We start from the raw sequence: 18,313 nt of genomic DNA on the forward strand, positions 1-18,313 counted from the left end.
GAGTACGCCTGCTCATAACTTCAAAGATGCACTAATCAATATTAACAATGGATTAAATGATTATATTTAATGTGAAAGGAGTCACTTGAAGTGACACACCCACAAAGAACTATCACCCAACTCTGCAGTTCCCCTCACTCTACTGATCATGAAATCTACGTGTTTCCGCCTGCATGATGTATCAATATGTAGTGAATACGAAGCACCAGCAATTTAATTAACATTCTCCACCATGTAACATGTAGTTAAAATTTTGCTCAGTTTTACACTAAGCCATTTCTCTTGATCCGTCAAGAGATAATGCACAAATTAGCTTTGTGAGGGAATTAACCTGAAATCAGGCAGCAAGAGGTAAAACAAGGAACGGATATGTAAAGTGACTGAATGTAAGTTACAGAAAACAAAGGCAACAATCTTTATACGTGAAACATTTATTACATACAACTAATAATTACTAGACACACACAGGAATATATATATGCAGCCATGAATGTTATGAATACAGCGATGAATAACTGATAAATGATAGAGGACCAGTGTAATCAGATAAGTGGATAATTTTGGCATTGACCAGTGAAAATCACCCTTTATGTGCCGTTCAGCAACTGAGAGAAGTTTTGGGAAGCACTTGTGAAATATTTCATGATTCCATATCATGATTATATTGAAGGGAGATTCTATTCCTGACCTCACGCTAAATTACTTGTTAGTAACCTATTAGCATCAACCCAAATATAACACAGCCTTGTGAAGCTCCCAAGGGCTTGGGTTTCTTCGGCATTATTGGTCCCACGGTGTGACTCAGCTTGAATCGGTCTCTCTCAGAAGGCAGATCACCCACTTGGCTGGGTGTTCTGTAGCTGCGATGGCTTTCAGAGTTTCACAGTTCGTTCAGTTCTAACTTTGTCATGTTAGAATGCTGGATGTCGACGTTCAACACGTTCTGTGCGGCTTGGAATTCTGTTGACTCTCCTGGACCCGCAGGGATGAGAAGCGTGGACTGCAGAGCCAGCAGGACAGGGCAGAGGGCAAGAGAGCTGGGCTCCGGACAGACGGCCCGCATGCCGCCGTCCAGGCGAGTCACAGAACTTTGTTAAGGGTCTGCAAAGTACTGAAAAGAAGAGGCATTGAAGACTAGAGAGTTTGGGCTTTCTCTGCTTTAGTAGTCTTCTGTCCAAGGGACTGCGATGTGATCTGTTCTGTCTTAATTATTTTCCTGTACTAATTTCTTAAAGAATCAATTGTTTGTTATCAATTTAATGCTTCCATGTTAAACTCAGTCTCATCAGTTGCTGAAAGACACTAAACACCTATTATATGAATAACAGGATTGTTAACCCAGGAAAATGTCATAAATGACAATCATGTTACATCTGTTTTTATTTATACACATGTTCCTATATATGTGCATAGTCATATAGACAGGAATGTCTTTTGTTTGTCTCTTCTCTGAGTTAACAGCATGGTGTGATTTTGGCTAACATGTTGACATGTGGCAGTTATCAGACCTGTTAGGTCCAGGCCAGTTGTAAAATGGGGCAATGGTCATTTAACTTTCCCTTTGATTATTCCTTGAGTTCTAGCAGATGTTTGCTTAGGCTCCAAATAAAGTGAAGACAGGATGTTTGACCGGAGGTTTTATGTTTGAGGAGAGCTTGTCCATGACTAAACAAGCGGTTTAAGATGAGGGCATCAGGTCTGTGTGGGATATTTAAATTGTTCGTTATCATTATCATCATAATCTTACAACTGTTTTGGTTCGGTCTTATCAAACATGTTTCTAGCAACAGCATGCAGCTGTTTTCAGCAAAAAAACAAACAAAAAAACTCTACAAACCCACTGTACATGACCCGTGCAACACCAAATGGCAGATAGTAAATGTAAGTAAATGTTGTGTTTACAGCTTGTTGTGCTGCCCCCAAGTGGTCCAAAAAATTTATTAATGCAAGTTGAATACAGAAACAGGTAAAGATACCCACACTTGCAGTATTTCCACTATAATGCTTGACTGTACTGTCGGTTTTATGCTCTGTTGCATTAATCTCTTGCATGTTTCCTGGTAAAAGCTCTTAAACAGTGACTTTTTATTTTACTTTGTTTGTCCATGCTTGTTTTCAGTGGTCTGCCAATCATAATTTGATTGATGCAAGATGGCTTTGTATGTTGGATGTTCTGATTCTGTAAGGATGACCGTGTAGCGGCTGGACTTAAAAGCAGGAGGCTTGAGGCAGAGGTTAGGTGCAAACCAGCCAGGTGTTAATTTCACCCACAATGAAGACATAGTAACAGTAACAGTCATACTTTTCAACATAAAATCTTGACAGCAGCAGCGTTTGATGGAAACTGGCAGCCTTATATAGCCTGCAACTGGCAACAACCTCGAGCCTACCACAATACAGGGAAATCTGCCCCTCACCTGACTGAATGTCTAATCGTCTGCATATTCTTAATTTATGTTACACATTACAATAGTATCATAGAAAACCTGAAAAGCAAATTAAAGCACACCCCTACACTAATTACCACATGGTATCTCCCGGAACCTTTAAATTGGTGCTCAGATAACCTGGGGACTCTTTTAGCCCGAACACCCTGGAGAGGAGACACAATAGAGGCGAGTGACCTGAACACAAACATTACACATTTTATTATTGCACAACCAACAACAGTTAACACTGCATTCAATCCATCATTATTTTAGTTATACCACAATGAGCACATTGTGTTGACATAACCAAACTAGCTAAACTGAGTGTATGTTTGTCTTTACAGGGCCGGCCTTCAATCAATTCCCGCTAAGAGGCAGCTACAACATCATCATCATTAAGACATGCAACAAGTTCTAATAAAAAATTTTAACCCTTGTGTGTGCCTTATTTCTTTTACCATACAAATTGTGCTCCAAAATACTAGATATAAGAGGACCTTCATTACAGTCTCAAAAAGATATTCCTTTGTTGTACTGGTCTTCAAATGGTGTGCTGACTTCATGTCTACTGGTCTTGCTCCAGATGAGAATCTCTCCAGCATTTGTTGCACTGCCCATTAAGGAAGTTTGAATTTAGCTGCCATTTGGCGCTGGGATAGATTTTCAGCACCCAGGAGAACAATTTGGTCCCCAACTGCTTCATTAACGCTCCTCTAACATCATTACGAACAACTGGAAAAAAAGCCCTGGTAATGGAGACAATTACGGCAAGAATATTGTACTGATTTAGTCAATATAAAGTATGAATTCTTAAAGACCAAAAACTATTGAAACTGAACTATGAACATATATCTGTAACATTTGAATAAAATACTGTATATAATATGGCATGACAATAATTATCAGTTGCCTTCTGCATACTGAGGGCCAGATTTACTAAGAAAATGGCGTTGCACAAATGTGTGCTGTGATTTTCATTGAGTTTTGCAGTCCCAATATGTGTATATGCTCCTGATTTACTAAGACAGCAGCTCATTACGCAGTCAGCTCCTGAACCGATCCTGGGACGCCAGACGCACACCGTGAGTGAAGGAGAGCTCAGTCGGCACAGTTCAGCGGTGGGATTTCTATCAGATCACTAAGCTCAGAAAATCAGTGACAACGTAATGATCTTGATTCTAAAACATTTACTTTGGACAACTCCAGCTGAGAAAACCTGCTTATATTACTCAAAGGAGGTGGAGATGGTGTTAAAATGCAGCTAGGTAAATGCAGCCAAACACAGTTAAATGTCTTAACAAAAGAAAGAACAGTTTAGCTGTAGTCTGTAGTGATTCTACTGTTAACTGATGGTCAGGTTCAAGTTTGATGAGCACAAAACAAAAGTCCCTGCCCACTTTTCGTTTGTGTTACAGTAATCAGATACTATGTTCATTAATAATAGCCTAAATGCTTCATTTATGTTTCTCAGAATCCTGAGGAGAGAGGCACACCCTGCAGACACAAATGACATGCAAACTTCGACTCCAGCCTGTGGCGTCTGATCAGTCTGTTTGCATGTGTCACATCATGACACGAGGAAAAAGTCTTATTAAATCTGCCCCTGGGTCTCTTACTGATTGCTCACAAACTGGGTAACCTGTATGAACCCAGCAGCTTTAGGAAAAAACAGAAATAGGATTGTTGGTGGCGATTAAAGCCAGTGCTTCTGGTGTGTCTGTTAGGGCGGATGGGACTTCATGCTCTAGGTCCTGTGTGTCCCTACCCTTACCCTCCACCTTCCCCTTACTTGTTCTTCTGCACTTTGTCTCATCATTCACTCTTTCTCCTTCCTTCCATCCTTCTTTCCCTCCCCACCACTTCAGGTTTTTACATTCTTTTACCTTTTCTTGGCAAAACTTTTTCTCGCTCAAGGTGGGGTGAATGAGAGACAGAGGGCAAGACATAGAGAGAAAGTGTGTGTGTGTGTGTGTGTGTGAAAGAGAGAGAGAGAAGGAGAAAAGCTAGGGATAACACAAATCCTCCCCCTCCTACAAGGCTGTAATCATATTTTTGTAATTGACGTATTCGCAGATAGGCGAGCGATCCCCGATGCCAGTTAATAGCTGCACGAATCAGCAGGCTGCCAGCTTCCTCTTTTTTCACGCACCCAGCTAATCACAGCTGTAAAGCAATATCTGCCTGCTGAATCCCACATTCAGCCCTCTGTATGTGTGTGTAAGGTTAGGTGGATGTGTATTGACTGTCAAAACCATGTCTTTGTGTGTTGCTTGTATGTATAGGAGAGGAGAGTTATGTGAAAATGGAAAGGTTGACACAGGAAAGTTCATGGAGTTTCCTCCTGGGAGCATGAAGCTGCACAGCAAATTTTGCGAGCGAGTAAGGGACCAGGAGATACTGTCATTACACAACTGAGAGGGGCCCGATGGTCAGGAAAGGTCACCTAAATACAACCGGTTTCTTCCTCTAGGAAGCAGAAACATGAACAGGGAATTAGTTTGTCAGACTTGTTGGTTACAGACAAACAAACAAAAGAAGGCAATCACAGGCTAACTGTCACACCAAGGCAGAGGCAATTATTATCCACATACTGTGAGGTAACTGCCTTTCTTTTAAATGCTGCTGGAAATGTCAATGATAGTCTCCACATTCCACTGGACATGGCTCAGAAAAAGACAAGCAGATCTCTCCTGGTGAGTTTGAAGGCAGCATATAAGAATCTTCTTTGGACCTTGGTGGTGTATTAATACACAAAGAATAAAAAACCTGGCTGTGAGAGCTGCAGTGAACTCCATCTTCTGAATAGAGGACTGTGGCAAAAACAAAATGTACTGTTTGACATTCAAATAATACAGTCTACAAGACAGACAGTGCAGCCATAGGCAGAGGGCCATGTGAGAGCAGCCTGTCAGGTATCAAACAGCCACTATGCAGCAATCACTTGCACTCTGTGAAGTGTTGTGTAACAGTCCAAGGCCTTAAAAGATAGCCCGACTCTGCTGCACTGAAAAATAGTCATTTTTAATCTAATGACTACAACATTACAAAAGCCGCTTCAGGGATCACATAAGGTACAAGGTAGCTTTATTTATCATTTTACAACACAGGGTTGTATAACGAGATTTGAGTTGTAGTTCCTTTTATGCTACTCACAAAACAAAACAAACGTTATATACAACAATTAAATACAGTAGATGAGTGAATAAATAAGTCATGGATGTTATCATTATTCAATCCGACGAACAGTGGAGGAAAGTAACAAAGTACAAATTTGAGGTACTTGTAACTTTACTTCAGTATTTCCATTTTATGTTACTTTATACATATACTCCAGTACATTTCAGAGGGAAATATTGAACTTTTTATTCAACTACATTTATTTGACAGCCATAGTTACTAGTTACTTTGTATGTTAAGATTATACATAAAAACAATAATAAGCTTATAAAATACAATAATTAGTAAGACTTGGGCTTTTACTTTTACTTAAAGTACCAATACAGCTTCCACCACTGCTGCTGAATAATGGTGCAACTTACTGTATAGTAATAAGAAGTTGGCAACAGCATAGATATTTTTTTCACGACAACCTGCTGTGCAGCACTGTAGTAAAAACATTAGCATCGTTGAGCCTCTGAAATTATGGTTCAAAGAATTATGCAGCTCATGGTAGGTGTGAAATTCCACTCCTGTCTCTTTGTCTAGTGTTGGAAAAAGGTGGTGTCAAAAATCCAATAGACATCAGAAATCGAAAGTCTACAGTCTTTCATCACAATTTTACACACGTTTCTCTTTCCATGGTGACTGCTGTTACCACAAGAAGACGCTTTTCACATGAACTTTAATTTCCCTAGGAAGAGTCTTAACTCGCTGGACGAGAAACAGACTGCTGAACACATTTGGATCCTGATCGTTTACTCCCGAGAACAATCCCATACCTGCAGAAGGAACAGACACGGACTGACAGTTCCCTTCACGGAGAGCAAGATCGCCGCTGAGCCCCTCTCCCTACTGATATTGACCGCTGTTTTCCTTTGCTGCCCTGAAAGCAACAGTTTCACCATTGGACCTGGATTCGTCAGCGTCCAAGCCTGAAAGAAACTCTGCTGGACAACTCCAAAACAAACTGACGCATGAATCGCTTGCCAAGAGCGATTTCAAGTAAGAGGCTTGTGTCTGGGCAGATAGATTTTATTTCATCTAAGTTTCATTGTTGTGAATTGTGCGTTGCTTATTTTTGAAAGTGACGGAATGCTGCGTCCGAATTGCTGTGTGTTTTTCTTTGTGCTTAGCACGTTCCATTTTGTATCGGTATCACACTGTGGGGCTGTTTTAATTGTGTTAGCTTTAGCCACTGTGGGATCTAATAACTGTGCTTTATCAGACTAAGGTCCAGTAACACGGCCGTTGGACAAAAGTATGCTGCTGGATGTGACAAAGGGACAGCTATTACGCTTTGCCACGGCATTTGATATTCCTTGTGCCTCGCTCTGTGTGCTTTCCTCTCTCTCCACTAACCCACACACCTTTGCACTTACATTTACACGCATACACACATCTCAAACGGCCCAGATAACGTGGCAGCTTTGCCAGCCAAGTACAAATAGAGCTCGTCCTCCCGTTTTGGCTGTGTCCCTTTGAGATTCGCAGGCCTGCCTGCCATTTGGCTTTGTCCATGACGACCACCCACGTGGCCGCCACATTCCTTGCGCGCACCCCCCCCATCTTCTACACCTTTGAGACTATTTTTCATGTTTGGTTATTGATCCCTGAGCCCAGGGTGGTGACACGTAATTATTAATCTATGTTAATAACTTTGATAATATTCATAATATTCATAAATATATTTGATTTTTCAGCTATTAACCAAACCTGCCCTACCTGAATCCCAACAAGCGTTACCTCGCATCACCTGTGACCGAACCAGGGCATCACAGAGAAGAAAAAAGGAGGAGAATTTTGGAATTAATGATATATGGAGATGAGCGGAGGTGCAAAGCAGACACAGAACTGCAATAGATGGAGTCAATGAGGAAGTGAGCATGGAGGGGAGATTAGAGGGTAAGTGGGAGGCTGGTATTGGCAGAAGGGGAGCTTGCAGTTACAGCAGCCTATAATTGTTCTTCATGCCTGGGTCCCCAGCGAGTCACTGCCTGGTCTGGTCCCAGGAGGCTCGGAGATGTGTGTGTTTGTGAATGTGTGTGTGTTTGTGTGTGTGTGTATCAGAATGAGACATACAATTTGAAGCCAAAGAATAGGTCAGAGTCAAAGAATGAATTTTCAACCCAGGGATGGGTCACTGTGAATTTGAACTTTGTGTATGTTTACATGTGTGTATTCTGCTCTTATAGTACATGAACTGCATATCATGTCAGCTTTTTATTTTCTGTATGTGCATCTATTCTAGAATCTTCTGTGTGTGTATAAGTGTGAAAAAGAGTGTGTCCTCATTTCTAGCCGAGCCGAGGTCAAAGGCCACGCTTAAGGGACCACAGTGGCATTTCAAGCTCAACGCTTCTCCTTGAAAATGTTTAATTCAACCAGCCTTACTAGTTCCCCTAAGACTAGTTGGTGAAGGAGTGAGAGAGGAAGAATGGAAATATGAATGAGGACTGGGAAAAAGAGTCTTTTTTTTTTCGTTTTCTCCATTTTATTTTCTCTTCTCTCTTCTTATTTAGACAAACACCCTGTTTATTTTTTTTATTTACCCAGAAAATTACGACCATCCGATTGGTGAGAGTCACATAGGGTGATGGGGGCGAGTGGGGATGGGCTCTTTCTGAAATCCACAACCATCTCCACTGTCTTAAGGGTGTTGAGCTCCAGGTTGTTCTGACTGCACCAGATCACCAGGTGGTCAATCTCCCACCTGTAGGCAGTCTCATCCCCATCAGAGATGAGCCCAATGAGGGTGGTGTCGTTCGCAAACTTCAGGAGCTTGACGGACTGGTGACTGGAGGTGCAGCTGTTGGTGTACAGCTGGTGGTGTAGTCTCTCTGAGTACCATCGTTTAGCTTCTCTCACCGCCTTGCTAAACCTGTACTGACTCCTTAAACCTGTCCCTGTCTCCACTCCTGAACGCCTCTTCCTTTTCTAACCTTAGCTGTCTGAGTTTAGCTGTGAACCAGGGTTTGTCATTGTTATAACTGCGTGATGGTACACATCAGTCCTCACAGAAGCTGATGTATGATGTCACAACTTCCATGAACTCATCCAGACTGTTGGTAGCAGTCCTGAATACATCCCAGTCAGTACATTCCAAGCACGCCCGAAAGTCCTCCATAGCTTCACTGGTCCACTGCTTTGATGTCCTCACAACAGGTTTACAGAACTTTAATTTCTGCCTGTATGCAGGAATCAGGTGGACCATGACGTGGTCAGAGTGTCCCAATGCAGTGCGGGGGATGGTGTGATGACGGACATTTAATATACTGTCTGTATTTGGGGATTTCCCTTGTTAAAGTCATCGAGGACAATAACTAAGGAGTCCAGGTTTCTCCACTCCACACACAGCATCTGGTCGGCGAGCGTGAACTGTGCGTCCTGCTTGTAGGTCTGCGGTGGAATGTAAACACCGACCAGAATGAATGAAACAAACTCACGGGGGGGAATAGAAGGGTTTGCAGTTGATGAAAAAATATTCCAGATCAGGAGAATAGTGCTGTTGTCACGTTGTGACACCAACCACTGTTGATGTAAAAACACATACCTCCACCTTCTGTTTTGCCGGAAAGTTCTGTGTCGCGATCCGCTCTGAGAGTTGGAAGAGATGGAAGCCTGCCATCTGCAGCGCAGAGTCTGGTATCGATCCACACAACCACGTCTCCATGAAGCATAAAACGGAAGATGAATAAAAGTCTCTGTTTTTCCTCACCAGTAGCTGAAGTTCATCCAGTTTATTTTACAGTGAGCGCACGTTGGAGAATAATATTCCCGATAACGGTGTGCGATGTCCGTGCCGGCGGAGGCGCACAAGCGTACCTCCCTCTCCTTCGTCGTTTCACTGCATGAGCAAGGGTGAGAGCACCTTTGACTAGAATGTCTAATAATTCCACTGATGGAAGCAGAAAAGTGGGAAATAAGTCCGCTGGTGTAGTTCCCCTGATGTTCATGAGCTCTTCTCTGGTGAAAGAGCTCCAGGTATCACAGCAGAAAACTGAATTTACAAGCAAAACAATACAAAACAATGCGCACCAATACACGAGGTAGCCATCTGTGGCAACAGCTTGAACTCTCTGATTACCCTATTCAGAGCTACAGTATGAAAATAATTTGCTTAAAACAATCACCTGTCTTTAACAATGTACTTCAAAGTTTGTGAGATTCCAAATACTGTTCACTCTGTCTTTTTATACAGCATTTAAAGATGCTATTCTCTATCTTATCAAACATCAAAATGTTACAATTGTGCTTCTTCCTCGACAAAACCATCTATGGCTGAACGCAATTAACACAATCACCAGTATGCAGAGTGCACATAAACCAAACAGTCAAGAGTTTCATTATACAGTTTGGCCAACTCGTGGAATTAACGTTAATTACTGGTGGCATTTGTCATTTTAATCCCGCAAAATTGGGGGTCGGCAACTAACACTTTCACCTCTTACAGCTTGTTAATAGTGTAAGATTTAATTAAAATTGCACTTTCAAATTTTGAGCGATAAATATTTCAGCCATTACTCCCACCATTTTATTTACACCGTTTCTCCTCCTTTTTTTAAAAAAAAAATTCTCTTCTTGTTTGACTCATTCCTTCTCATCTTTCCTCAACTTGTTGTCATTTTGCAGTGCCTCTTAGAAAAAACAAATGTGCTTTCATGTACATTTGTTTTTTTGTATTTTAAGTGAGTCATTTTTCTCCATATTTCCCATCACAGTTTACCCATGTGTTATTTGGTCAGCTGCATTAGGTTTAAACAACATGTATATGGCAGGTTTGAAATAGATTTTATTGCTTATGTTATATTCTATATTTGGGTTGTATATTTTAATCTGATTTCACAACACAGATTGATATGGTTACCCTAAAGAAGTACCAGACAAATTAAGTTAAATACATTATTATTGCTATATTCTAAAAATAAAAGTATTATTACTACTACATCTCTACAACTCCCAGCTGCTATCTTCATTGTAGCAATTCACCATTATTCCTCTTACTGTCAGATAGGCCCACACTCATTCTCTCTTTGAAAGACATTGGTCAAATGAATTCAATAAAGGAGAGTCTGTGACAGTTTGCTTTGATATGATCCTCAGAGAGTATGAGTCTGCACGTATAGGGGAGATGGCGTGTTTGTGAATATGCCTGTGTGTGTTTGCATCATGGTAGTCTCCGCAGACTCCCTGTGTTACAGTCTGCCTGAAGTGATAAGCAGATGATGAAAGCCTGAGACTGTGTGTGTGTGTGTGTGTGTGTGTGTGTGTGTGTGTGTGTGTGTGTGTGTGTGTGTGTGTGTTTGTTACCTGAGCCTGCTGTGTGTTGTTGGACGAGGGGAGAGGATTAGAGACCATTGGTCCAAAGATATCCAGTTCATCGCTGACTGGTGCAGCACCACCAGAGCCCTTCCCACCACCCTCTGGAGCATCTGAGAGACAGTGAGAAATTCAATTCAAATTAGGAAACACCCATCTAGATCACATCCTATATTATGATTACCTGGGGCTCAAAATCAGTGCCTCAGGTAACTTTGGTCTGGCAGTGAATGCACTGAAACAAAAAGCATGTAGAGCATTTTATGCAATTAGAAGAAAATTTTACAAAATAGACAGTTTAATTTACAATTAGAATTTGGACTAAAATATTTGACAGTGTAATCCAACCAATCGCCCTTTATGGTAGTGAAGTTTGCGGTCCACTTAGTCATCAAGACTACACTAGATGGTAAAAGCATCCCATCGAGGCATGCAGAATTCTGTAGGTCCCTATTAAACATCCAAAGAAAAACACCAACCAATGCATGCAGGGCCGAATTAGGCCATTACCCAATGATTATTAACATTTTTTAAAAAAAGAACACTTACATTTTGGTTACATCTCAAACTGAGCCCCAAAGACACACTGAGATTTCAGGCACTACAAACCCAAGAACTGAACCCCAAAAAGAGTCCCTTCTGTTATCTGGTCCTGAGACTTACTGATCAAATAACACCCAATACCGTTCAACCTCAGAACAGCACTGCTTTCCAACCACTAATCAAAGTAAACCAAATTATGAAATTAACAAAAGATGCAGATGGAACATTGAACAAATCAAACCAAAACACAAAACAAACTTAATTGCTATCTGGTCCTAAACCATGGATATAAACTGGCAGAGTATATCTTTACTGTCAGAGATCCAAAGCAGAGAGACATCCTGACCCAATACAGACTCAATGACAACAGTCTAGCCATAGAGAAAGGACAACACAAGAAGTCCTGGCTACCAACAGTGGAAAGACTCTGTGGTGAGGAAGAGACAGAAATGCACTTCGTCTTAAAAGGTGACAAATATAATAATATCAGAGTGGAATACTTGGTGGAATATATGGAGCTAAATGACATTAAAAAGAAACAGATTCTATAAGGAGAGGGACATGCAGCATACTTAGCTGCACAATATGTGACTGGATGTCACAAACATAGTTAAAAAAACTTCACTGAATAAAACAAATAATTATCTTGACAGCCTTCCACACACACACACACACACACACACACACACACACACACACACACATCCTTGTACTTCTATCTTTGTGAGGATCGTCATTGACATAATGCATTCCCTAGCCCCTTACCCTAACCTTAACCATCACAAATAAATGCTTAACCCCATACATAACCTAATTCTAACCTAACCCTTAAAACCAAGTCTTATCCTTCAAACAGCCCTTTGAAGTTGTGAAGACCGGCCAAAATGTCCTCACTTTCCAAAAATGTCCTCACTTTGTAGGTAAAAAAACATGTTTCAGTCCTCACTATCCCTTCATCCTCCCCTAAACATCAGCCCTTCATCAGTGTGCACACACACACACACACACACACTTGTTTCACTATCCCTGTGGGGGACAGTCATTGACATAATGCTTTCCCTAGCCCCTAACCTTAACCATCACAACTAAGTGCCTAACCTTAACCCAATTGTAAAGTCTTAACCCTCAAAAAGCAGTCTCTACCCATGGAGACCTCAATTTTTGTCCCCACAGTGACACAAGTCCCCATGGGTTAGTGTGCATTCAGGTTAAAGTCTGGGATATGGGATACTGGGATATAAGAACATGAAAGTTACATATACACATACATTTTGGTTGTATATATGATTTTGATGTTATATAATATATTTTATCCATATTATGTTATTGTTTGTTTTACTGTTTTTGTGTATTTATTATTTTTTAATATTACTGTTTGGGGTATTGTCCAGATATTTGATCAGTTTGTACTTGGATGCTTTGGAAAAATTATTTTCAATACTTTCATGCCAGCAATTTAATTGAATTGAACTGAGAGAGAGAGAGAGAGAGAGAGAGAGAGAGAGAGAGAGAGAGAGAGAGAGAGAGATATATGACTGAATCAAAGGCATCCAAGCAAACAGGTCAGGTGATGGAGCTGTAAATTCTGCACATTTATGACACCTGGTGTAATCCCGGTAAGACCTTTTCTTAATTGGCAGGTAATCATTTATGTACTTTAGTTTACAATGAAATGCTGTAAATTCTGTCAGTATACAGTATAACCTTGTGTACATTTTACATGAAGTTGTATATCCATAAATGTTTTGGCAACACAGTGCAGTGTGTTACTCATGATGATAATGTGGATGATGATCACCTAATACTAAAAACCTGAGTTTTTATGACTTTTGAAGACAGTCTTCATACACCCCATGGCACAGATTCCTCTTTGCACTGAGAAAAATTAAAAAGTCAAAAACAACATTTAACCTGCTGATGAAAATCATGCGACATGATTGAAAGCTCCAGAACAGCTACAAAATAGACCTACAGACAGATATTTAACCACATTAATGAACAGGCATAAAGGGAGATTAATAAAGACATAAAAAAGTGAAGGTACTGACACTAAAAGGACTTATTAAATATGACCTTTACATACATATGCAAGGGTATTTATAAGATGTATGCATTCACACAAACAAAATTCTGATGACTGCACTCCTTCAGTAGTTAGCTTTGCCCTGAAATCTTTTTCATTTAGGCTTTTCCTTTTGCTCTGGGAAAATACTTACTAAATAAATGTGTATAGTATATATGAATATAAATAAATATATTTGACATTGTGTCACAGAGCTGGTTTAGTTTAGTTTCATTTAAGTGTAGTTGAATTAACAAGAGTCAGATATTGTAACTAACTCTAAAAGGGCACATTCTGTCACAATGGATGTAGTTTTTTTTTGTTTTGTTTTTTTACAGATGGTTCAAAACTAATATTTTCCATTTATTTGGTTAAAATGAATAGGCCTTTTTCATGGCAGGCATTTTGAGATGTAGTGGCAGAAAGGGTACAGGTACTATTAATTAATGATGGCTGCATTCCATTTAGGTGTGCCAGTCCCAGGGGCCTGGTATTGTATCATGGTATCATCTCTGGCATGGCCTATTGGTGCATCTATATGGAACGGAGCCATCATTAATGTTATTAGTTTAACCATTGTGTTTCCTGCTCTGACAAGTCAAAATGTCTGTTGAGAAAAAGCCATATGTTCAAAGTCACAAAAAAGGATACTGGACTGGTAGTAGTTTACCATACTGTATTTTTAAGTTTTACAACTTAAATGTATATCATAGGGAACTGTCTCAAACTACTGTTGGATCATTTAAGTGGATATTTACCTTATGATGACCACCTATGGCCATTATTTACTCTCTTTTGTATTTAGCACCACAGCACTGAATATGAAAACAACTTTTAAAGTTCAAGAAATAGTTCAACCTTGCTTTCTTTCAGAGAGTCAGATGAGAATATCAATCAATATCAATCTCATGTCTGGATGTTAAGTACAGAATGGGAGTCAGGATGTGTTTAGCCTAGCTTAGCACGAGGACTGGAAGCAGGGTGACACAGCTATCCCTGGCTCTGTCCAAAGTTCTAAAATACGCCACTGAGCTCACTAATTAACATTATATCTTGCTTGTTTAATCTGTACACAAACAGTTTCTCGGCACTGTCCCTCCCATGAAACAGTTTGAAATGTAACTGTTTCATGGGGAGGACTGGCCAGGTAGACACAAGGACATGTAGTTGTTTTTTTTTTTTTTTTTAAATCATGGGTTTTATTTACTCAACAAATGAGAAAATACAAAGCAATAGTGGATATCATCTAAATTTAGTCCATAAAAGAGGTCGACAACAAAACAAAACTGCAACAGTATTGAACAAACTGACTTTAACAAACCTGATTGCCTTATCTGAATGAAACATGAGTGAACACACAAGGGGTGGACAAAATCCAATAACTAAAATATGTGCAAATAAACACTAGACACTGTTCCCAGTTTGCTAACAACTCAATATTAATTATGGAAAAACAACAACAAACTCTCTAAAGACAGCAAATGAGCGTATTTCCCAAAATATTAAAATATTCCATTAAGAGTATATATATAAGTAAGATCCTTATTTGATGGTTACTTCCCAAGAAAACGAAGGAAGGAGTCATATCATTTCTGTTTCTTGTTAAGCTCAAACACATTAGCTAAATTAAAAATATGGCTGATGTTTAAGATGTTTAACAGTATCATTATGGCAAAAAGTGTTGTCCAGTGAGACTGTTCCCATGGTGCTAAAGAAGAAACTCCCATTACACAATGTACTGTCATCTGAGAGACAGCGAGAGTTGAGAATTTTGTGTGTGTAAGAGTGAGTGAGCAGCGGAGGTCATTTATATAACCACAGTGATGAAACATCCATAATTTAGCCCTTTTAAAGTGTGAACAAGACTGAGCTCCTTTAGCCAGACAGCAGGGTACAAGGAAAACCATTTACTTTGAGGAGGCCAGAAAGACCACTCCACATCCTTTCAAACCACTTATTTAAACTCATTTTCAAAAAATGTTGTGATTGTGACATCTTTCATCCTAATATTTAAACTATTGATGGATGCCATCTTGTGATGCTTTCATGTCATTTATGAGCTTGGCTTTTATTTTGATAGTTAAACTACTTTGTAAATTGCTGTAAAAAGTGTTTGAGGAATAAAGCCTATTATAACTATGATTATTACTTTAGGGGCTGACAGGAATGACATTTGTGAGTCACATTGTTACATACTGAAATAGAGTGAAAAATACAATTTCATGTGCATCAATTACCCTCCTACCACTCTAATCCCCCCTCTCTTACCAAAAACTAATTCACCCATTGCCATGGAAATGAGCCACAGGGAGAAAAAGGGCCCATCATCACCATCATCACTGACGAGCTGCTTCTTGAGAGCACTCTCGACTTCACCATGGAAACAGACCAATAGTTCAGGCTAGGGGTGTGTTTTATAATCACCCCAAACCCCTTTGCCCCGAGTACATTCACACACACACACACACACATATACAGAGCCTCCCAGTATCTTCAATGAATGCGGCGACCTCATTCAGCAGTGGGGGGCTGTCACATTAAGGTCTTAGCCACCACCACAAGGAGTAAAATATCTGACTTGATTAAGCCCAGCATTGATTCTAATACAATATTCTGAATAGATTTCACACAAATACATCTGAAAATGTTCTATGATTATGTTATCCCAATGCTCAAAATGCTGCAGGCTTTTGCATTCTATCAATAATAAAATTCACTGGGTCTTGGTCTTTGAAGTATTGGTACAGCCATGAACCCAAAAGTATGTTCAGTTAACCCACTTTGTCCCATAGCACAAGTCACAACTAGGGCATGAAATGAAGCTTGCCCACCCCCCTGCGAGTGATCTGGGATCAAGTGAGTCCAGAAAAAAGAACACGAGCCCAGTTGGTGACCGCGTTCATTAGCTGCTTGTAGACAGAATCATTATAGAGAGGAAAGTGTGGAAAATGGACACAAAATGACCTGCTACTGGTTCAATATGTTTGTTTACAGGTGATAAAGGAAGTAAGACACCACCTCCTGCTGGGTCCCCGAATGTGCACGGATATAAAATGGTGAACAGATAATGCAATAGTTTATAGTGTGATGTTGGTGTTTTGATGCAAATTTGCACACATTATTAATGGATCTTTGAAGGGAGCATGCAAACAAACATCAGCCAACAGACAGTAATGGCGGACACTTGCTGTGTTTACATAGTTTAAGTCTGTTAACACAAGTTGGATAATGGCAAAATAGTAGTAGTCCCTTTACAGTCAAGGCTGCGCAAAGTGAGCAACTGCCCTGGGGGTACAGACCGCCAGTGGCCCTTAAAACCCAGGTTCACTGCATATATATTGATTTTAGCAATTTGCACCACTACAGTATACTCATATCAGCTAAGGCGGGTCCTGCATTATTACCTAGTTTTGTGGGCCTGTCTTGTAGAGGAGTCCTGTATCAAATTCTAGTTCTATTAACTTTATTATATTAGTTTAAATTGTCCTCGATTTTTTCCCTTGGGCCCCCTAACAGGTTTATGTGGCCATGTTTATAGAATGTCTACACTAAGCTACAAAATGTCTGCCCAATAGAAAAGAGGCTTAATCAGTTCTTCTTTGTCTTGTTTTGATGGGTAAAAAAACTAAACTGTGCTTCACAGCCAACATCTGGTAAGGAGTGGTAAAGACACAGCCTTGTTACTCTGCTGAGTCCCAGCCTGTTTAACATAAATGCAGCTTAAAAGTACCATTGGAGTTTTTGACCACAAGTAGCGCTATGGAGTGATGTTTTGTTTGTCGTACATGCGCAAAAGGACAGATATGCATGCACGAGCACACAGGTGACGTGATACACATTCCTGCCACCAGTTTCACACTTTTCCGCTGACTGACAATTGGTGCCAAGAAATATAGCAATGCACCAACAAAGACTGCTAGCAAGAATACATAGATGTACAACGATACATGTTTTAATATATCAGCTTTGCAAATGTTTTATAAGGAATGAAATGCATTCGACACATTTGTTAGGCCCCAAGGATACACAATGTGTCAGTGCGTTTTGGTATGAATCAATGAATGTAAACATACTACTGCTCTAATGGAAATGTACCCAATTGTTACAGCTTGTCTGGTAAACACTGGTCGAGGAAACAAATCCTGTTTTTTGTGACAATCAGGCAACTGTCAATATATTACGTGGTCATCTGCACTGTTAACTTCGAGCAGCTCATATTCTAGGCTTAGATAATTAATTGCTGATTCTTTGTCCCGGTTTGAATTTCAGAATTTCGCCAACTGTGCCTGGAGACAGCACCATAGCCTGACCTGCCACCCATTCATTCAAACTGCTAGATTAAACTCAACACTGCAATCATTTATGTTATCTGCTGCTCGCTACATGGCTTAGCTAAGTCTACAATAAAAATGTATGAATCTGCATGGTCTTACTTCACCTCCTTTTGTGCCACCTTCTCCATACCTATTTGGGCTGTCAATATTTCCATCGTGCATGCCTGTTATTGTTCACTGTTTTGAATCCCACAAAATGCAGCCATCCTCCATAAAGGGACTTGTTGCAGGTATTCAATTCCATCCGCGCTGTTTGGATCCATCCACCTGCTAGAAAACCCATTCATCTCCTGCTAAATGGCCTTAAGAGATAGAACCACAAGACAATGATACACGTCGCCCTTTCACTCTCCCACACATGCAACAATTTATCACATTTTTAAGGCACAGGTGCTTTGGTCCTTACACAGACTTATTATTAGAAACAGTCTTCCTCAGAGCTTTTTACGAATTTCTCAGAGGTGGTTCAC

At 40.2% G+C, this 18,313-nt stretch overlaps 1 protein-coding gene across 6 annotated transcripts in view; it reads right to left on the reverse strand.

Annotated features, from left to right (window-relative positions):
* Window positions 1-18,313, reverse strand: part of smap1 (small ArfGAP 1) — a 136,809-nt gene that overhangs the window by 19,327 nt on the left and 99,169 nt on the right. For all 6 annotated transcript variants that reach the window (XM_044214003.1, XM_044214002.1, XM_044213999.1 and 3 more), the window contains one exon: window positions 10,896-11,017. In XM_044214003.1, coding sequence (XP_044069938.1) covers window positions 10,896-11,017 — 122 coding nt within the window. The remainder of the gene's footprint in view (window positions 1-10,895; window positions 11,018-18,313) is intronic.

This window comes from Siniperca chuatsi, linkage group LG11, assembly GCF_020085105.1.
Source record: "Siniperca chuatsi isolate FFG_IHB_CAS linkage group LG11, ASM2008510v1, whole genome shotgun sequence".
Lineage (NCBI taxonomy): Eukaryota > Metazoa > Chordata > Actinopteri > Centrarchiformes > Sinipercidae > Siniperca > Siniperca chuatsi.